The 20,907-nt window shown below is 30.3% G+C and overlaps 3 protein-coding genes across 5 annotated transcripts in view; all 3 read left to right on the top strand.

Moving 5' to 3' along the window:
* Positions 1-760: 760 nt before the first annotated feature.
* Positions 761-9,092, top strand: LOC116851019 (thyrotropin-releasing hormone-degrading ectoenzyme-like). Of its 2 annotated transcripts, XM_032829999.1 has the most exons (13): positions 761-829; positions 2,141-2,603; positions 3,576-4,034; positions 5,155-5,335; positions 5,544-5,703; positions 5,972-6,053; positions 6,306-6,643; positions 6,931-7,208; positions 7,806-7,993; positions 8,150-8,476; positions 8,570-8,654; positions 8,809-8,934; positions 8,981-9,026. In XM_032829999.1, the coding sequence occupies exons 2-12, from the start codon at positions 2,155-2,157 to the stop codon at positions 8,929-8,931; spliced, it is 2,670 nt and encodes an 889-aa protein (XP_032685890.1). In that variant the 5' UTR covers positions 761-829; positions 2,141-2,154; the 3' UTR covers positions 8,932-8,934; positions 8,981-9,026. The 2 variants fall into 2 exon arrangements, with proteins under 2 accessions (XP_032685890.1, XP_032685888.1); XM_032829997.1 differs by having other exon boundaries at positions 8,809-9,092.
* A 142-nt stretch (positions 9,093-9,234) lies between these two features.
* Positions 9,235-17,732, top strand: LOC116851017 (thyrotropin-releasing hormone-degrading ectoenzyme-like). Of its 2 annotated transcripts, none has more exons than XM_032829992.1 (12): positions 9,235-9,728; positions 9,892-10,384; positions 11,806-12,261; positions 13,772-13,952; positions 14,145-14,304; positions 14,652-14,733; positions 15,277-15,611; positions 15,790-16,067; positions 16,499-16,686; positions 16,831-17,139; positions 17,233-17,314; positions 17,471-17,732. In XM_032829992.1, exons 2-12 carry the CDS (start codon positions 9,906-9,908, stop codon positions 17,609-17,611), a joined length of 2,691 nt encoding a protein of 896 aa, XP_032685883.1. In that variant the 5' UTR covers positions 9,235-9,728; positions 9,892-9,905; the 3' UTR covers positions 17,612-17,732. The 2 variants fall into 2 exon arrangements, with proteins under 2 accessions (XP_032685883.1, XP_032685885.1); XM_032829994.1 differs by having other exon boundaries at positions 17,387-17,537.
* A 951-nt stretch (positions 17,733-18,683) lies between these two features.
* The window catches only part of LOC116851031 (aminopeptidase N-like), a 10,398-nt gene continuing 8,174 nt past the window's right edge, over positions 18,684-20,907 (top strand). The window contains exons 1-2 of the mRNA XM_032830022.1: positions 18,684-18,803; positions 19,685-20,198. Of these exons, the coding sequence (XP_032685913.1) occupies positions 19,726-20,198 (473 nt within the window). The 5' untranslated portion in view covers positions 18,684-18,803; positions 19,685-19,725. The remainder of the gene's footprint in view (positions 18,804-19,684; positions 20,199-20,907) is intronic.

Here is a 20,907-nt window from a genome sequence, read left to right as displayed (position 1 = left end):
TATGTGATTATAGATACAAATACTAAATATTTTTCTCTCATTGTATATTGAAATAATATAATAGGTTGATAACACTGTTTATGTTAATGTTGGTTATGTAAATGAACATTATTTTACATGCTTGTGAATTGAAAATAGATGTTGACTCGATAATGCTCGCTTCACAAAAATAACAACCTACGGATAGGATATAAGACACGAATCTTACTAGTATGTTTACTATCAAATAGCGCAAATCATTGAACTGATTTTTAAAGATGACATAAATCCAGGAAAATATAACTTACACGTAAAATTCAAATTGCGACTGATAATAAGTGATTGATCTTTTATGATAAAAATTTCTGGTAAGTTAATTTCAAAGTAGCGTATCAAAATAGCACGTAAATATTATTTGTTATTACTTACTATTGTTTTGACGCCATTGTCGCTATTTTTTATATACTTTATTTATAAAAATTTTTTTATATACTTTATTTATAAAAATCTTTAAAGTATTTAACGCCCAAAAAGTAATGAAATCTCTTTCATAATAATCTGAGTAAAAAGGAATCCATTGTTTGAAATAATTGTTTTAAACAATTGAATTGAAATTATTGTTAAAGGAAATATAAAATATATCGATACAAAAGTAATTTATCTTTGTTTAGTGTTACGTAATCTCATTTGAAGATAAACATATTAAAAAGATTGTTTTTCAAACAAGATGTCTTTTTTTTTGTATGTATGCGCGCGATTATAAGAAATCAATATGTTTAGCAGATACCTCGTGCTTACAATAACATCAGGTATCAGCAGTAATGCTAGTTTTCACGGACTCGTCGAACAGGTAAGATACGACGCTTACGAACATGAGAAATTATATTTCAAATCTTCAAGATAGTATATCATACACTTGAGAGTATACACTTGCAAGAAATTTCATAGTTAATAACACATCGCTTAATTTTATTCAGTCGCAATGGAGAATATTAAAAGAAAATTGAGAGACTCGAAAATTTACTTTGCTATTACCAAGTTACTTTTTTCTATCTCTTAACTTCTATAATATTATTTCGAATTTAATGAAACAAGGAAAACTATTTATGTTCTATATATATATATATAAATAAATGGATTATTTTGTGATTTTATATCCATTATTCAAGATAAATCTATTTTATATCCATTATTAATCCATTATTTATATCCATTTCTCAAGGTAAATACTAAGAAAAGCACAAGAAAAACATATGAAGATGTTTTGATATTTCGAGACAATAAACCTGTCGAAAGCAGCTTATTGTCGCGACAAACTTTATTCGTATAATTTCAACGCACAAGAAAAGTTACAACAAACAACAGAAATATTGAATCGAAAATCTTTCAGTTATTTAAAAAAAAAAAACAAATCAAAAGAGCCAGCATCAATATAATAGTGTACGAATAGATAGGCAATCTGATATTTTAGACTTTCGCAGAGTTATCCAATACTTTGTTTTTTTCCCGAGTTTGGATGGTGTCTTTCTTGTGTTTGCTTCCGACGTTTCGTGAACATTTCAGTTCATTTCCTCAGGAAATAAAGTGACCTGATATATAATCTGCTATATCATTATTCAAATGTATATAGATAGATATTTATTTATAGATACATATTTCTGATTTTAATATACACAATTGCAAATATATACTATTGCAATATAAACAGTTGCTTCGATCTAAAGTGTGTTTTATTCTCGAAAGCGACAAATTCAGATATTCTGTTTCTATGATTCAATCTGTGCGTTGAATTAGTGTTCTAAATATTATACAGTGCTTTCTATAACAGTGATTATTGTTTTATTTTTTTCCTCTGTTTAATCAAACTTATCAGAATGTAGAGATAATTATTCGTATATCGCCCATAATAGATAATGAATATATACAAATTTTATTTTTTATAAATATATATCACTTCTTCCAATAATCAATTGACAATCAACCGACAAAACCAAATTAATCCGATAAAACTTAACACTTCAAAATATTCGTGTCTTTTTCCTTCCTTTCTTTTAACATTTTAAAATTGGAAATAATATTTTATATTTGCATAGTCTTGCTTTGCATCTTATTGCATCTTATATAAATGTATTCTCAGTTGATAGACAAATTGTTTGTGTAGATATATGAAGCAAAATGGTGTCCTTGAGATTGCTATTGAGCACCGCTGTGTTATTCGCCGTTAAGGTGATCAGCAGTGATTTTGACTGCGAAACATCCTCTGTCAATGACAATATACCGTTCGATGAAATGGCGCCAATATTTTATAAGATCGACCTCAATATAACAAATAACTCAGTAATTCTTGGCCACTCCAACATCCTACTTAAAGTTCATCATACAATCAGACGCATCAGTTTACATGCTAATGAATTGAATATAACTACTAACTCGATAATGCTTAACACCATAAACACGATGGCCGACATACCAAATATAGGATACATACCTTATCAGATTAATTATTGTTCCATATCGCAAATTTTGGAGTTGAATTTTAAAGATGATATATATCCGGGAATGTACGACTTAAGCATAAATTTCCAGTTGCCTGTTAACTTGTCTTCGTATGATAAATTCTTCTGGTGAGTTAACGTTACAGTAGCATGAATCTCGTGTTCATTATTCGTTCCTAAAGTATTATCCTTTTTGCCGTAATTGTCTCTATCATCTATTTGTATCTACGAAAACTTTTAGAGTACATAATGTCTAAAGAGTAATAAAACATTGCTCGAGATTTGTATACAAAAGCGTGAATTCTTTCAATTTTAAAATTCAATTCAGTTCAAATCCAATTCAGCTTTCAAGATGTCCCAAAACTATCGTGTAATAATATAACAAATATTAATTTATATAATGTATATAAAAATATTATTAATGTATATATATTATTTTAATGTTAAAAAATATATTATATATAAAACTATAGTATATATATATATATATATATATATAATATTATGTGTATATATAATATATATTTTTTATATTATATTATTATATTATAATAATTAAATTATAATATACTATAATATAAAATAAAATACTACATGAAATTCAACTAGAACTCACTGAAAATTGTAACAAAAGAAAATTGAAACATTAATACTTTTCGAATTATAAATCAATGAAATATAAATCAGTGAAAAAGCTACTTTCTGCGCAAACTAAGTACCTCCAAAGTGAAATAAACAATGAAATTATTTTTTTCTTGTCACTTTTATACAGATAGAATATAATTATACTATATAATTATATTATATTCTATAATATATAGAATATATTTAATAGATAGAATATAATTAAACAAAATCTCAAGATAAAAATTAGTTGTAAAGATACCTAACATTAATAAAACAGCAAAATTTGTCAACATTTCTATATTGGGATTTTGAATTTCAATTATAAGCTCCAAAAAACTAATTAAAGTATCATACTTCTTCTTTCTTGTATGATTATCTTTGTCAACGGTCGGAATAATTGAACATCCTGATTTCCACATTTCATAACAGCTGGAAATCAATTGTTATTTAATACAATTCGTTGAAATGCAATAGGTTGTCTACAATACAAAATGAGTTGAACTCACCGCGCAATGTGTTTCCATGTTGGGATAATCTGGGGGCAAACGCACGTTTCATCATCTCAGTGAAACATTCTAAGTATCAAAATGCTTTATCAAATATGCGAATATCACGCATAGTTTTCGATGAAAACGAAACGGAGACAAATTTCGCTGAGACTCCCATAATAGCTCTTCGTAAAGTGGCAATTGCAGTAATCGATTATGCAATTGACAGACAGACTAATTTAACTTCTGAGGAGATTATATGGTGTCGACCGGAAGTGGACGACTATTTAAAATATTTTATTTTCGCTATTGAAGAGTGCAAAACTACATATAAGACGTATATTGGAAAGACATTTTATAAAACAACAAAATTTAAATCAGACCATGTCTTAGTGCCGAATGCTCCAATGAAAATTATGGGATATCCTGGACTCATTATTTACAGGTATGTACAGTGATTAACAATATGTAGAGCGCATTAAATTCAACATAAAATTCCTCTATCGTTTGGCGATCTCTCTTATAAAGTAAGTAATTAAAGAATATCAGTGCGGAAGTGCGCAGTAAAGTGATAGGACGAGTTCTGTAGGCGATTCTCAAGGAAGGCGATTTTGATTTGCTTACAATATCTTGACAATGACGAGTATATGCAGTGCAGTTCAATATTACGCGTTGTAAAACGGAGAAATGGAAAAAATAGAAATTAAAAAATTTTGCCAGATCTTTGCTGCTTATCCGTAAAAAAATTATGTATTTTACATATTACTTTCTTGAAAGAAAGACAGTCAACGAGTTCGTAATTTTTTATAATATTTCTAAAAATTTCTTTTAAAAATCACCGTTTTATTTTTTGTTTTATTGAATTAGTGCTACAAAAGTTTATTAAATAAAATAAAAAACGAAATTTCGAAAGATGAATAATTTTTACAGATAAAACGAATAACATTGAGTCGGCATTTTTAAGACATCCAACGAAAACTTTCCATTTTTTTTAATACCTAAATTTCCTACAAAAATTTAATAAAAAGATTTTTTAACTATTAAAATCATAAAAGTACTTCAATTGTTAGAATTAAAAATTTGATATTGGAAACCGTACCTTATTTACGATATATGATAATACTGTTTATACTGACTTTAATTATCTCGGTTTCCGTATAATCAGTCTTTCTTTAATTGTATAAATCTAAGCATAAATATTTTCATTAATGCTTTTTAATTTGACACAAGCAGTTGTCACGATTATTATCAGATACCTTTTTTAATACGCGTACTTGAATTGTTATTGCATAAATTATCGAGAGTAAAAAGGATTTCCAGAATTCGAAAGTCCGTACATATTTACGCATACGTACGACAGAATCGTAGTTGATCCTATAAATGATCCTAAAACTCGTTAATAAAGAGGATTAATCTGGAGTTTCGTAGCTTAATAGTTCAAAAAGATTGTGTACTGAGATCTTTGAATTATCATTACATAAAAAGTTTTGTACATAAAAAGTATTCAATTGTGAATGTTCGTAGCAAAGAAACTCTTCCAATCTCATTATTCTTATACTTTACAGAGAACAAGATTTTACCTACAATGAAGATTCAGACTATCCTGGTCATAAGAGCAACATATTGAACTTAGTAGGACAAGAAATGGCGCGTCAATGGTTCAATAGAGAGACCAGTCCGCCTTCGTGGGCTGACGTTTTGTTTAACGAGGTCATCGCGTCGTTTCTCAATCATATTTTGACAGAGGTTGTTTCATATATTTCGTATTAGTAAAATGTAAATTACTTGGTTGGAACGTATCAATGATATTATAACAATTTTTAAGTTCTTAAATAAATTTCTGTCAGGCGCGGTAACGCGTGTTATTATTGCGTGTATACTGATTCTAGTAGACACGTATTCTTTTTCGACGTTATATTCACACAACCGCAATAAGTATCGTATTACTTTCTAGAAGCTGCAAAATAAGACGATACAGGATCTTTACGCGGTTCAAATGATGCAGTCTGCTTTTCATCACGATTCTGCTCTCAAAATAAAACATGTCTTACATAAAATTGACAGTGCTGATAAAATTGAGAGGGACCTTTATTTTCGCATGTATTGCAATAAAGGTAAGACTGGGCACACACAGTTGATAAGATCATTCGTAAATATTTGAATAACAATATTTGGAAAGCGAGACGAATAGTTAGTGGCAAAACATTTACAATTTATATTTATGTGTAATTCAATACTTTACATATATACGTTGACATTATAATTTGAGGGCAAATTTAAAGATAAAATTGATAAAGTAAATTTTATAAAGTAATACAAGTTATTCAGGATATATCAGATATTATCTTAATCTTTCATTATTTATCGTGTGAATTGTTGTAGGAGCCGCCTTGATCCGAATGTTGTATTATTTATTCAGTCCGAACGACTTTCACACTGCTATGCAGATGTATTTCACCCATAAGTGAGTAATATATACACATTGTAATTTTATATTCTTAATGTTAGTTATACCTGCGATATGTTCGAAAAATTTTATGTTTTGATAGATTAAAAAGCAAATCTTATGATTAGTTTGATCAAGTTTAAGAAGTTTCATCAGAGTTAAATTACATAAAATGACGTATAGTTAAAGTCGAGGTAGTTAAATATATTTGGATATATTTATAAGAAAATTTACATTTTTTCTCATTGATATTAAATTATATCGATTCAGTAACTATACAGGTTCGTTCGAACTCACCAAATTATGGAATGTTTTGCAACGCGTCCTTGATATGAGAGATAAGAAATGGGTCTTTTCGCTTGACAAATTAACGGACATGTGGCTAAACCTACAGTCTTACCCTGAAGTGTATGTTGATCGTCTGTTTTCTAATAACTCAGTGATCATTTCAAAACACGACACCAGCATAATACCTATAACTTACATCACGCAGTCGAATCTCATCTCTGGTCTTACTTGGAATTTTACTTGGCTCTCTGGTAATGAGAAAAAAAATATCTCCGGGATCGCTGAAGATGATTTTATCTTAATTAACATGGAACAAACTGGTGAGTGTTAGTCGATAAATTTGTCACGTTTATTCTATGTTTAATGCTGTATCATTTTTTCGTTAAAAGTTGGAATACGAGCAATGCTTCAAGATATAACTTACTTTTGACGAAAAAATGATACAGCATTAAACATAGAATAAACGTAAATTTCAAGGTATAACTTGAAGCATTGCTCGTATTTCCTACAATTGAGTACGAAAGTTAATGTTCAAGATATTCCTAAGAAAATACGCTTGGAGCTAATTAATACAGTAACAAAAACATAATTTTTTTTTGTACGGCAGGATATTATCGCGTCCACTACGATTTCGACAGTTGGCAGAGAATTTATTCTTATCTAAAGTCTAAAGATCACACCGTCATACACGTCAATAATCGTGCTCAACTCATTGACGACGCGTTTTATTTTGCGATGCAGCGAAGACTCAGTCCTACTTTCTTTATGAGTCTCATCTTGCATTTATTGGATTATGAAACGGATTATATAGTGTGTTATCCTGTATTCAACATCTTAGCGAGGATGTCGACTTATTTCGAATTACCAGAAGGTCGATCATTCAAGGTAAGTGACAATATCATTTCATCAAACACGTTAACTATTTAGCGTCTTATGTGTACTATCATACGAGGAGTTCATAAAAGTTTTGATAGCCCAGAGTATTTTATTTATATGTAAGACGAAATCACTTTCATCAATCTCGTTCATGTTCAAACTAATTAATGTATTTGGCCGACAATAATGTTGGAAAGGTAATGGTTAACACGTTTGTTACAATGAATTATTTGGGGAATTTTCTCTACATATAACATTGCGTTTGTTTTTATGTAATTGTGTAAAATAAACTTGATTTATTTAAATGAGAATACGCAAAGAAAAATATGTTTGTCATACATATGTGATAGCTAATATTGTAAGTAAAATTGAAAATTTTTAGTTTAAAGATGAACCTGAAGTGAAAAATCGATGCGTCACACATATGCTAAATATTTCTGTTTCTGTATAACTAGTATTTTTCTAATTGTATTATATATATAAGTCGTGTTTCCATTAATATACCGTGAAAGTTTGGAAAAATTCCTAAGAAAATGAATTTATAAATCAACTGCTTTAAGTGATAAAATACCAATAAGTGACTGATGGTTATTGCATGATTTATAGGGAATGATGGGGGATTTTTTAGCAAGTCTTTTGACGAGAATAGGATATGAAGAACGTTCTGATGAAAGTGATATGACGAAATCGTTGAGATTATTAGCAGTAAGATGGGCTTGTAAATTGGATTCTCTACGATGCAAGAATGCCGCCCGGATTAAACTGATCGAGCATTTAAACGAGCCTGACAAACCGTATGTGTATAAATCTTTTTACATTCGGTATTTCTTTGTAAGCATACTCTTAATGTATTTCTCATTTTTTGTTTGTTGATCATTCGTGCAGTCGAGACACGAGATCGAGAGTTGTGTTTCCCTTACGAGTTTGTATTTTTCTTGAATGTGCCATAGAATTTCACCCTGGTGGAAGGAATGGGTATATTGCACAGGTATGAACCTGGCAAATATAAGCCTTTGGCAAAAGTGGATGGACAGATGTATTAAAGAACGAAATAGCACGTGCTTAACTTACTTGTCTTGTGTTGACACAAAAGATGTCATCAGCTATTATTTAGATTACCTCACAGAGACACTTATGTACGGAAATTTTTCAAAAATATATAAATTCATAAATAAAACAGAGAAATTGACGCTTTTCCACACTCTGTTTAGAAAACAAGCAAAGCACAATGACATACTTTCGATGTTCGTAAATAGACAGGATAAAATAATTAAAACGTGAGCTTTTTTTCCTATATATACATAATTTGAGATTGTGAGAGTGTGAATTATGTTTGGTAATGATATATTTGATGCTTTTTGATGTTATAGGATTTATCGTGACTTCGAAATAGATCCAGTGAAGTTGTTAATAGAAGTTATGGGGAATATATATTCCCAAGATGGTTTTGATATGGTAAATTTTGCGACTTTATATATTCGATACTTACTTATTCTCGTTCTTATTAATTTTGCTACTCTGCGAGATATTATGTTATGGTTAATTTTGATCGTATCACACTAAATTACTGTTGCTTGTTGCCGACACGTGACAAAATTATATGTTGCAGATGACGATGTATGCAAAACGTTTGAAATTTAAAAGTGCGACCCAGGAACGTCAATTTCATGACCTGATCCGTTTTCGAATTAAAATATTGGCTCGAGTAGCTACACAGTTTTATATATTTTAATTTATATTTTAAACAGAAAATATGGTTAGGATCAGATTGGGCTTAAACCATATTTTTTGGCTGTTTCAACACGAAGATGGTAGTAGTAACATGCATATAAGATTGTTATCATTAAAATTATATTAGTATAGTTGATTAAAAAATGACTGTCTTGATCATAATTTGTAGTAATTATTTCTTTATGCGATTACAGTTACAAATACTAAATATTTTTCTCTTATTGTATATTGAAATAATAAGTTGATAACACTGTTTAAAGTTTCTCTTATTGTATATTGAAATAATAGGTTGATAACTGTTTAAAATGAACAAAATGCAAAACCTGCTTGCGCGTTGTGTAAAAAAATGTAATGAAAACGGTAAAAACTATGATGATCGATATCTTATAACAGTATGAGTTTATTTCTGAACATTAACTTCAAGTTAACAGTGACGGCTTGCCGATTGGACACATCCTTGTTCTGTTCTTTAGACAATCAATAAAAATCAGATTAATGATTTTTATATAATTAGGAAATCGTAGTAAAATTGAAAAAAATTTATATAAAATAAAAGTTTTAATATTTTTTGCGCGTAAGAATAAAAAAAGCATTCTTTGCAATAACTAATTCTCTCTCTCTAACAATAATCCATAATTATCTAAATACTTTTTGTGTAAGACCGTTAAGTGTTAAAACCATTCTGCCAGTTAATGTACGTGCGATCATGAGAGATCAACATGTTTATCTGACACTTAATGTTTACAATGACTATCGGTTATCGGTAGAATTGTCAGTTTTCACGGACCCGTCTAAGAGGTAAGATATGACAATCGCGAAAACATCAAAACTATATTTCATGTCATCTTAGAATTTCGAGACAATAAATGCCAGTTGAGCGCAACTGGTTATCTCATAGAATTTTGTACTCTGTATATTATCAAAATGTAATATTCTCGATTGATAGATATATTTTGTATAGATATATAAGGCAACATGATGTTTTTGAAGCTGTTATTAAGCGTCACTGTGATATTCACCGGTAACCAACAGATAATTGCGGTAATCAACAGAACTTATGACCATTGCAAAATCGCCTCTCCTTATGACAATATACCGCTTAATGAAACGACACCAACGCTTTATAATATCGATTTGAACATGGAAAATAACTTAGTAATTCTTGGCGAATCCAACATCTTTCTCACAGTTTCTCGTACAACCAAACGCATTATTTTACATGCTTGCGAATTGCAAATAGATGTTAAATCAATAGTGCTCACTTCACAAAGTATAACAACCTACGGATGGGATATAAGACACGAATATTACCAGTATGTTTACTGTCAAATAGCGCAAAACATTGAACTGATTTTTAAAGATGACATAAATCCAGGAAAATATAACTTACGCATAAAATTCAAATTGCCTTCGACTGATAATAAAGACTTGATCTTTTATGATCAAAACTTCTGGTAAGTTAATGTCAAAGTAGCATGTCAAATAAAACTTCCAAAGAAATATTTTTTGTTGTGTCAACCAAATAATTTGTTTAGACAATTCCAAAGAAACATTTATTTGTTTCAATAAATCGTTCTCTCTATGTAGCGTAGGTTGCTAGTATTATGTTAGTTGGATGTATGAAATGTTTTATGGCAGAAATATCGCATGTGGAAAGAACAAGCTCTTTTTTAAAACTGAATGTCGAGAGTAAACTTTTTCTTGTTTCTATTTTTATTGATCTGTTGATTTTGGAATTTCTCGTCGCAATCTCTTTTGAGTTGTAAGAAATGTGTCATAGATTTAGCTAAGTTTTTCCCTGCATTTGGTTAACGGTTAACACTTCAGTTAACGATTACTACAAAATGTTTTGTAAATATAATCTTTTTTATTCCAAATGACTGTTTGGATTAAGTTGATTCAAATTAAATGGGTTTAATTGTTATGCGTTGCTATTTACATTCCGTCGCGTTATGACATGATTTACGCAAGGACATAAAAACATATGCAATGACGTATTATGTTATATATGTCACAAAACTGAGTCTGCAAAATGTCCCATAGAGAGAGCTCAAAATTATCATTACAAAGTTATGAAAATTATTATGCAAGTTATTATTATCTTATTATCTTAGTTAATGACTGTTTATTGTTCTTGATTATAGAATATCACTCACTTCAATGAAACATATAAAACACTAAAATAGGAATAGTTTTTAAGTTGTTTCCTTTATGTGAAAAGATATGCGATTCCAGATACAGAGTGGATAGTTATATTAACATGACTGAATGAAAAAAGATTGTATTTACATAACAATTTGCACAATATTAAAAATTGCATACATTTTTTTTTTAATTTATGCAAAAAGTGTGATTAGACTCGGTCTTCCTTAGACGAATACGAATTTGGTTTTTAAATATAGGGTGTCCCAAGACAATCGTATATTTTAATAGTACATCTTGGATTATAATTGGTATCGAAAATAATAAAAGAAAAAAACGTTGCATCAATACTTTTAAAATTATAAGTCAATAAAAAAACCTGCTTTTCTGCAGAACAAGGATCCTTGAGACAAAATAAATAGCAAAATTATATTTTTTAATTGTTTTTAGATAGAATATAATTGCACTAAATTTTAAGTAAAAACTTGTTTGCAAAGATACATAATTAACAAATCAGCAAGTTACAATAAATGATGACTTCGTTGACGTTTTGTATTAGGAGATTTTGGACTTCAATTAAATTTCATAATATCCTATTAAAATATCATACAATAATCTTGGCACTTCTTGTACGATTATTTTCTTTGACAGTTGAAACAATTGAGCGTTCTGCACTCCACATTATACAACGGAGATTAATCATTATCTAATGTAAGTTATTGAAATGCATTAGGTTACCGATGATACGAACTGAATTGAACTCAGCGCGCAGAATATTCCCATGCTGGGACAATCCGGGAGCAAAGGCACGATTTAACATCTCAGTGAAACATTCTGTGTCCTATACGATCTTGTCAAATATGCCAGTATCGCACGTAGCCGACGAACAAAATGGCATGAAAAGGATATACTTCACCAAGACTCCCATGATAGCTCCTCGTGAAGTGGCAATTGCGTTGGTCGCTAATGTAAACAGCAAACGGAGCTATATAACTTCTGGAGTGACTCTATGGTATCGACAGCAAGTGGACGACAACCATTTGGAGTATATGTTTCACACAATTGAAAATTGCAAGAAAATATTTGACACGTACATTGGAAATAATAAAATGACGTTGAAAACAGACTATGTCTTGGTGCCGAATATTCCTATGAAAGTTATGGGATATCCTGGACTCGTTATTTGCAGGTATACGGGCTGTCTCTTACCATGCCGATAATCATGTGCAGGTTAATTGAGTATGCTGCATTTAGTTGGACATGAAAGTCTTCGATTGTTTGGCGATCACTTTGCCATATTTATAAAGTAATTAATTAAAGAATGTCAGTGCTCAATAAGAAAAATCTACTTTAAAATTTATTTGTGTGATATAAAATTTATTTTTGTGAAATATAAACTTTTGTCCCACAGATAAATTTTCAAGTATTTTTTTTCAATATGTAAATGCACACTGAAGACGAGTAGGACGAGTTCTGTCGACACTTCTCAGGCGCTTTGATTCATTTACAATTTCATGAATAATGAACAATATATACAGTGTAGTTCCATATTCATTCGAACATTGTAAGACTGTAGAGAATTTCTATATTCAATTTAATGCGCCCTACTTGCACACGAGTATTGGCACGATAACTGTCAGATGCCTTGTTTAACATATATACCTATATCAGAGTTGGGAAGTAACTTGTTACTTGTAATGAAGTTACAGTTACATTTTTTCGGTAAGTGTAACTTAACTTAGTCACTTATTTTTAGCAACTTGTAACTTTTATAACAGTTACTTTAATAATTACTTACTAAACGTAAAATAAAATACAAATTATACAGTAATCGTACATTAATTTAATAAATTTATTTTTTTCGGTAACTGTAACTTAACTTAGTCACTTATTTTTAGCAACTTGTAACTTTTATAACAGTTTTAATAATTACTTACTAAACGTAAAATAAAATTAAAATTACATAGTAATCGTATATTAATTTAATAAATTTATCAAGGTGCATTTATAGAGCATGTGATTTAATTCTTTTACTTCTACAAAACTATTATTAAATTTTCATTATGTTAAGTACAGATTTGAAATTTGTTAAGTGGATAGACTAATTAATGTGATAGATATTAATTATAAAATTCAATTCTTATATTTTAGTAAAGTTTAAAATGTAAGATTTTTATATTTGCAATAATAATTTAAAATCATTTCAAGAAAATAACTCAATTTCAAGAAAATAAAGACTCATTACTTTTTGAATAACTGGAGCTGTAACGAGTTACTTTTCACAGCCAGTAACTTGTAGTTGTAACTAGTTACATTTTCAGCAAGGGGAACTGTAACTGTAACTATTTACTTTTAAAATGTAGCTTTCCCACCTCTGATATATATAAATTGGAAGTGTTATCACACATACATAAATTGTCGAGAGTCAAAGAAACTTCCAGTATTTAGAATTCGTACGTACGTATCCACGCATACGCATGGCGGAATTGAAGATCCTATAAATGAGATCTTATAAAATCCTTAATAATGAGAATTAATCATGAACTTGTCAGCCTTATCGTTCCGCAAAATTCATATTTACTGAGATCTTGTCATTTAATCATCATTATAATTTAGCGCTATATTTGAACACGTTGAATTGTGCACACTTGTGGCAAAGAAACATTTCCAAAGTATTTACGTATTTTTATATCTTACAGAGAACGAGATTTTACGTATAATGTAGATTCAGATTATTCTGGTCGTAAGAGCCTTATATTGAATTTACTAGGACAAGAAATGGCACGTCGATGGTTCGGGGGAATAATCAGCCCGTCTTCGTGGTCTGAGGTTCTGTCTAGCCAGATCATCGCGTCGTTTCTCCATCTTATCTTAACAGAGGTTATTTCATACATTTCGTATTAGTATATGTAAATTACCTAGCTGGAACGTATTATTGATATCATAACAATTTTTAAGTTTTTGTAAATAAATTTCTGTCAAGCGCGATAACGCGTGTTATTATTTTCTAGTACCTTTTTCGATGTTATATTCACACAGTCGCAATAAGTACAATATTGTATTATCTTCTAGAACCTGCAAAACAAAGCGATACAGAATCTTTACGCAGTTCAAATAGTGCAGTCTACTTTTCATCACGATTTTGCTCTCAATATGAAATCTCTTTTATATAAGATTGACAGCGTTGATAAAATCGAAAAAGACCTTTACTTTCGCATGTATTGCAACAAAGGTAAGACACAGTATACACAGTTGATAAATCGTTCGTAAATATTTGAATGTCAATATTTGAAAAGTCAAACGAATGGTTTAATGGCAAAACATTTGCATTTTATATTTAAGTGTAATTCAATACTTTATGTACATAGTGAGTGTAATAAGTATTCGTACATCAGAGATTGTCTTGAAAAAGGCCTGGTGTATGAATATTTTTTACACTCACTGTATATATGTTAACATTACAATTTGATGGAAAATTTTAGTGTAAAATTGATAAATTTAACTTTATGAAAAAATGTTGTTCAGAATGTATCAGAAGTAATTCTAATCTTTTATTATTTATCGTGTGAATTGTCGTAGGAGTCGCCTTACTACGAATGTTATATTATTTAATCAGCCCGGACAACTTTCGAACTGCTATCCAGACGTATTTTATCAATAAGTGAGTAATACACATTGTAATTTTATACTCCAATTGATGTTAGTTATGCCTACAGCATGTTAAAAAACTGTTATGTTCTGATAGATCACAAAGTGCAAATCTAATGATTAATTTTATCAAATTTAAGAAGTTTTTTTATATCAGCGTGAAATTATATAATTCGAAAAATGTATAGTTAATCCTAGAACTTTGAATATCAAAAAGATATGTAAATTCTAAACATAGATAAATTTTATCCTGCTTATCTAATTGTTTATAACTCTCGAAAAAATAATTGCAATTCAATTCTTTTTTTCAATCGGTGCAGAAAACATTGGGGAATATGAATCTATTATAATGTTTCTGCGATTCAAATGGAGTTGGAGAAATAGAATACATATTAAAAAAAAAAAATGGTAAAAATGGTTTAAAAAGTTGGTCTGGGTGAATTTTATCCATGTTTAGGGTGCTAGGGATTAACTGAGGCAGTTGAGGGTTTTTGAATTTATTTCATGAAAAAGTTTACGTTGTTCTTATCGACAATGTTAAATTGTATCGATTTAGTGACCATACTTCGTTCAAACTCAACAATTTATGGAATATTGTCCTTGCCAAAGAAAACAATGTATGGGTCCATGGAATACAGGAAGTAATAGACAAATGGTTGATGCTGTCTTCCATTCCGCTAGTGTACGTTGACCATAATAATAAAAGTAACACGGTGTATATTTCGACAGACAATTACTGTGATTACTGTATATTACCTATAACTTACATCACGAAGTCAAATCTCAATTCTGGCTATGCTTGGAATGTCACTTGGCTTGACAGTTTTGAGACTAAAACCATCTCTAAAATCGCTGATGATGATTTCATCATAGTCAACTTGGAGCAGTCTGGTGAGGATCAATTAACAAATTCGTCACATTTGGTGTTGGTGTTGGTACCATTTTTTAAGATGTAACTTCAAGAATTGTTTTCGTATTATCTAGAATTGCACTTCTAATGTTCAAGCCGTTGTTCGATAAGTATGATCAAGGCCATCTAATATAATAACAATTTTTACTTGTGCGGCAGGATACTATCGCGTTAATTACAATCTCCAGAATTGGCTGAAAATTATATCTTACCTGAGCGTACATGATTACACGCTCATACATGTCAACAATCGCGCACAACTAATCGACGATGCGTTTTACTTTACGATGCAGGGACAACTCGTACCCTCTGTTTTCTCGAAACTCATCTCATCATATCTGCCGCGGGAAACGAGTTATATAGCGTGGTATCCTTTGTTTAATATTATGTTGCGCATGTCAACGTTCCTCCAGTTACCAGAAGGTGAAGATATGAGGGTAAGTGATAATAACGTCGAAAGACTTGATTATTCATTAATGTTTTTGCAATTTTTCCAAATATTCATAGCAATTTTGAAGGAAAAAACTTTATAATTGTATGGAAATTGGTGGACGGCACTGTATACTTTAACAGATTTCAGAATCAAGCAAGCAAGGATTTCAAAGCCATCTCTGACGTGTTTAAAAATCTTGCTTGTTTAATTGTAATTTGTTAGAAAATACTAGAAATAACTAATTTTGCCAACTTACCCTGGAAGCCAACTAGCTCTGGTCTCCCTTATAAGTCGTGTTTCCACTAATATGCTGTGAAAATTCGAAAAGATTCTTGATAGAAAATATGTTTAGGGATAAAATACATGTGTTTAAGGGTAAACGTTAACAAATAAAAAAATACCAACATGTGACTGTTGTTATTGGACGATTTACAGAAAACCATACTGAATTCGTTAGGAACTCTTCTGAAGATCATAGGATACAAAGAAGATTTCAATGAAGACAATATGATGAAGTCGTTAAGATTATTAGCAGTAAGATGGGCTTGTAGATTAGGTCTTAAAGAATGCAAGGATGCCGCCTCTTCTAGACTATTGATTCATTTCAACATGCCTTATATACCGTACGTGTGATTATTCTTTAAAATCGGTATTTCTTTTCAAACATACTCTTCATGTATCTCTGACAACTTGCTTGATTACTCGCTTAGTCGAGACACAAAATCGAAAGCTCAGTTCCCCTTACGAGTTTCCATTTCTTTCGTTAGAATTCTATCGTGGTGGGAAGAATGGGTATATTGTACAGGTATGGAAACGGCATCTCTAGGAACTTGGCGAAAATGGATGAATAAATGTATTATAAAGCAAAATGAAACGTGCTTTACTTATTTGGCTTGCGCTGGCAAAGAAGACGTCCTCAACTATTATTTATTAATGCTTTTGGGGATAAAGAAAATGGACGAATTCATGAAAGAAGCAGGGATCCTGACGCTTTTTCATACTTTATTTAAAAAACAAGCGAGTAACTATTGTATGCTTACGAACTTCGTAAAAAATCAGAACAAAATAAATAACAAGTGAGTTCTTTTCTAAATCTATTTAACTTGTGACTGTGGCAATGAATTAGGTTATTATAATATATTATGATATTAATACATTTCATGTCACAGGATTTATGGCCACGATGTGGATCTAACTATGTTGTTAAGAGAAGTAATTGGGACTATATATACCGAGGACGGTCTCAAAATGGTAAATTTTATGATCTCATGTTCTATACTTACTTATTCCCATTTCCTAATTGAATTTGTTTATTTCTGATAGATTATATGTGGCGACTGATATTAATCATGTCACGCTAAATCGCTGATGCTAATTGCTAATACATGTGAAAATTATGTGCTACAGATGACGAATTATATTCAAGGATTGAAATTTAAGAACGAGACACGATCGCGTCTATTTTATGACCTGATCGATTTACGGCTTGCCGAACTGACTCGAGCAGTCAAGATATTTCAAATATTTGTGGGAGCCAATCTCGTATAATTTCACCACAGGACGAATCAGTTGTATTCTTTCACGATTGTATATTCATACATACAACTGCGAGCGAATAATTACATATTAATTATTACTTTGTTATTTAATAAATTATATTATATTGAAATTTCTTTATTAACTTTACTATAACCTAGACGTTCATATTTTTTTTTGACAGACAGCTATTTCTATTTTATTTGCTAACTGTCCTGGACAGCGTATTTGAGATACACAGCAGACTGATAGTAATGTTTGAAACGAACAAGATGCAAAACGCTTTTGCGCACGGTGAGAAAAGGTAGGATAGAAATGGTAATGGATAGAAAGTTGTAATTTTGTAATGAGACGTTTGGTAACCCTATTCATTTCTTTCTGTACATTAACGTCAAATGATCACGGTGCCAATTAGACACGTCGTTCTTGCTCTTTTTGGATAATCAATAAATCAATAAATCAGTAATTTTCACAGAATTAGAAAATCCTAATAACTTACAAGGAACCCCAGGTATTTAGCTCCGATTTGGATGAGCTTGAAATATATTGTAATTTAGACCAAAAGAAGAGACATGTATTTTTTTATACGTATCCAGGCGGACTTTTAGGGGGCAAAATATTTGAAAAAAATCGGTTTTTTTTTAGAAGCATGTTTCGTCAAAAGTATGAAAGATAGAAAAAAATTTTTCTAGACAAAAATTAAATGGTTTTAGGAGTACTTTGCAATGACAAAATCAGATATTTGAAAAATGTTATGATTGTCAATATACCCCTATCACTTCACTACTTTCAAATATCTGATTTTGTCATTGCAAAGTACTCCTAAAGTCATATTATTTTTGTCTAGAACATTTTTTTCTATATCTTATACTTTTGACGAAACATGATCCTAAAGAAAAAAACCGATTTTTTTCAAAGTATTTTGCTCCCTAAAAGTCTGCCTGGATATGTATAATAAAATACATGTCATCTCTTCTTTTCGTCTGAATTACAATATATTTTAAGTTCATCCAAATCGGAGTTAAACACCTATATGGGGTTCTTTGTTAGGTACATTCCGTGTAAGGACGTTATATTTTAAGATCATTCTGCCTGTTAATGTACACACGATTACGAGAGATAAACATGTTTGTCTGACATTTAGTTCTTACAATGACTATCGACTATCGATAGAATTGTCAGTTTTCACGAACACACGAAAGAGGTAAGATACGTAAAATCATTGAAATTATATTTTATGTCTTACATTTTCGAGGCGATAAATGTTAATTGAGCGCAACCTGTTATTACGAAGAACTTTATATACGGAGAGAATATTATAACTTCTTTTTTCATATAAATTCTTTTCAACTTTATTATATTTTTAATAGTGTAAGAATAGATTGACAATATAGTCTATTCTGTTAAGGAACATAATAATTTCAAATTTTTAATAACGCATTTTAGTTCCTAGAATATAAATAACACATATAAGACGAAAGGACAATCTGTTATCGCAGAATATTGATCTGTTCTTCGGTTACAAAATTCTATAGTATTTTTTATTTTGAAATTTTCTCCGTGCATAATCTCAACGCGCGAGAAGGATTACGACCAACAGAAATGTTACACCGAAATGGAAAAATCTTTCGGTTTTTACAGAAAACAAGACAAGCGAGCAAGCACTGAAAACAATATAAGGATAGAAACATGATTCATCATATCATTGTCTGTTATATATATTTGATTTCATCCATTGCAAAATATAAAGTTGTTTCAATCTAAAGCATTGCCATTCTTGAGTTCATACGGCAGGATACTTAAACATTCTAATTTTACCACTCAATCTGTGTGTTAAATTGATTAATCGGTTGCATATTTTCATTGATGCTGAAAATTGTTTTTTCTTAAAATCACAGTGATATAATCGATATTCTGATATCGTAAATTTTACGATTTCTATATTTCAGACAATGTAAACGATAATTGTCATGTTACATCTTGTACGATTTTATGTGTTTGACCGTCCAAGTGTCACAAAGTGCTTGTCATAACAGTAATTATATTGTCTGCTTTCATTTTGTTTACATTTAAATGTATTTTCAGTTGACAGAGACAAACTGTTTGTGCAGATATATAAGGCAAAAATGGGCACGATATTCTTGAAACTACTATTTAGCTTTGCTATAATATTCGCTGTTATGAATATTGTAATCATGAGCAATTTTGAAGATTGCATGTACTTGTCTGCCTATGATACTATATCGCTCAGTAAAGTGAGGCCAGAAATTTATAATATGGTCTTCACTGTGAAAAATAGTTCATTAATTCTCGGCGAATCCCACATTGTAATCTTGGTGTATTATACAACCAAACGTATCGTCATACACAATTATAAATTGGCTATACCTCTCAGGTCGATAAAGCTCACTACATGGAATTCGTTAACGCAAACACCGGAAGAAACATATACATTTGAGAGACATATTTATTGCCATAAAGCGCAAACCTTGGAATTAACTATGAAGAAGTACATTAATCCGGGAATATATAATCTAAATATGAATTTCATGTTGCCTGTAAATGTGACAAGTTTGAACCTGAGCGATAAATACCTCTGGTGAGTTAACGTCAAACTGGCGTGAATTTTGCAAAGATCGCACGTTGCTACTATGTGCTGTTGCAATTATCGATATTATGCACCTTTATTTACGAAAATTATTAAAGTTCACAATGTCCCAAGGGCATTAAAGCATTGCTTGAAATTGGCATATAAATGCGAATCTCAACAGTGTTCAAATACAGGATGTCTCAAAACTATCATTGGTTTTACCACTCTTGGTTATTACAAAACAAAATATACGGTTAATAGAATTGGGGCGAGCATTAATACATAGAAGAAGATTGCCTCTATCATATTTATACAGTCAGTCACAACAATTAATTGTCTGAGAAATTGTAATTTCGAAATTCTAGCATCCAGCCCCAATCTTCCTTAACATTCATGCGCTTCAACATCAGTGTTGACTCTTATTTACTTTTTTATAAATTAAGAATAGTCTTAATTTAGTTAAAGAGTTAATTATTTTAATTACAAATATGTTAATTATGTAATATTACTTAATTATGGCATGGTAATATAATCACTTGTGTGCAATTATAATCCACCAATGTGTTCACATTATACAATGGTTGAACATTAATCTCTTGAGTGTATATGTATCATATGTGTACAGAAAAAGCACGTGCCACCAGTGTGTAATGTACATATATATATATATATATATATATATATATATATATATATATATATATATATAAAAAAAAAA

Source organism: Odontomachus brunneus, unplaced genomic scaffold (genome assembly GCF_010583005.1).
Source record: "Odontomachus brunneus isolate Ranch 3 - 2012 unplaced genomic scaffold, Obru_v1 Obru_scaffold_164, whole genome shotgun sequence".
In the NCBI taxonomy this organism is placed as follows: Eukaryota; Metazoa; Arthropoda; class Insecta; order Hymenoptera; family Formicidae; genus Odontomachus; species Odontomachus brunneus.
The sequence above is the reverse complement of the archived record's forward strand: the minus strand, read 5'-3'. Positions and strand labels throughout refer to the sequence as shown.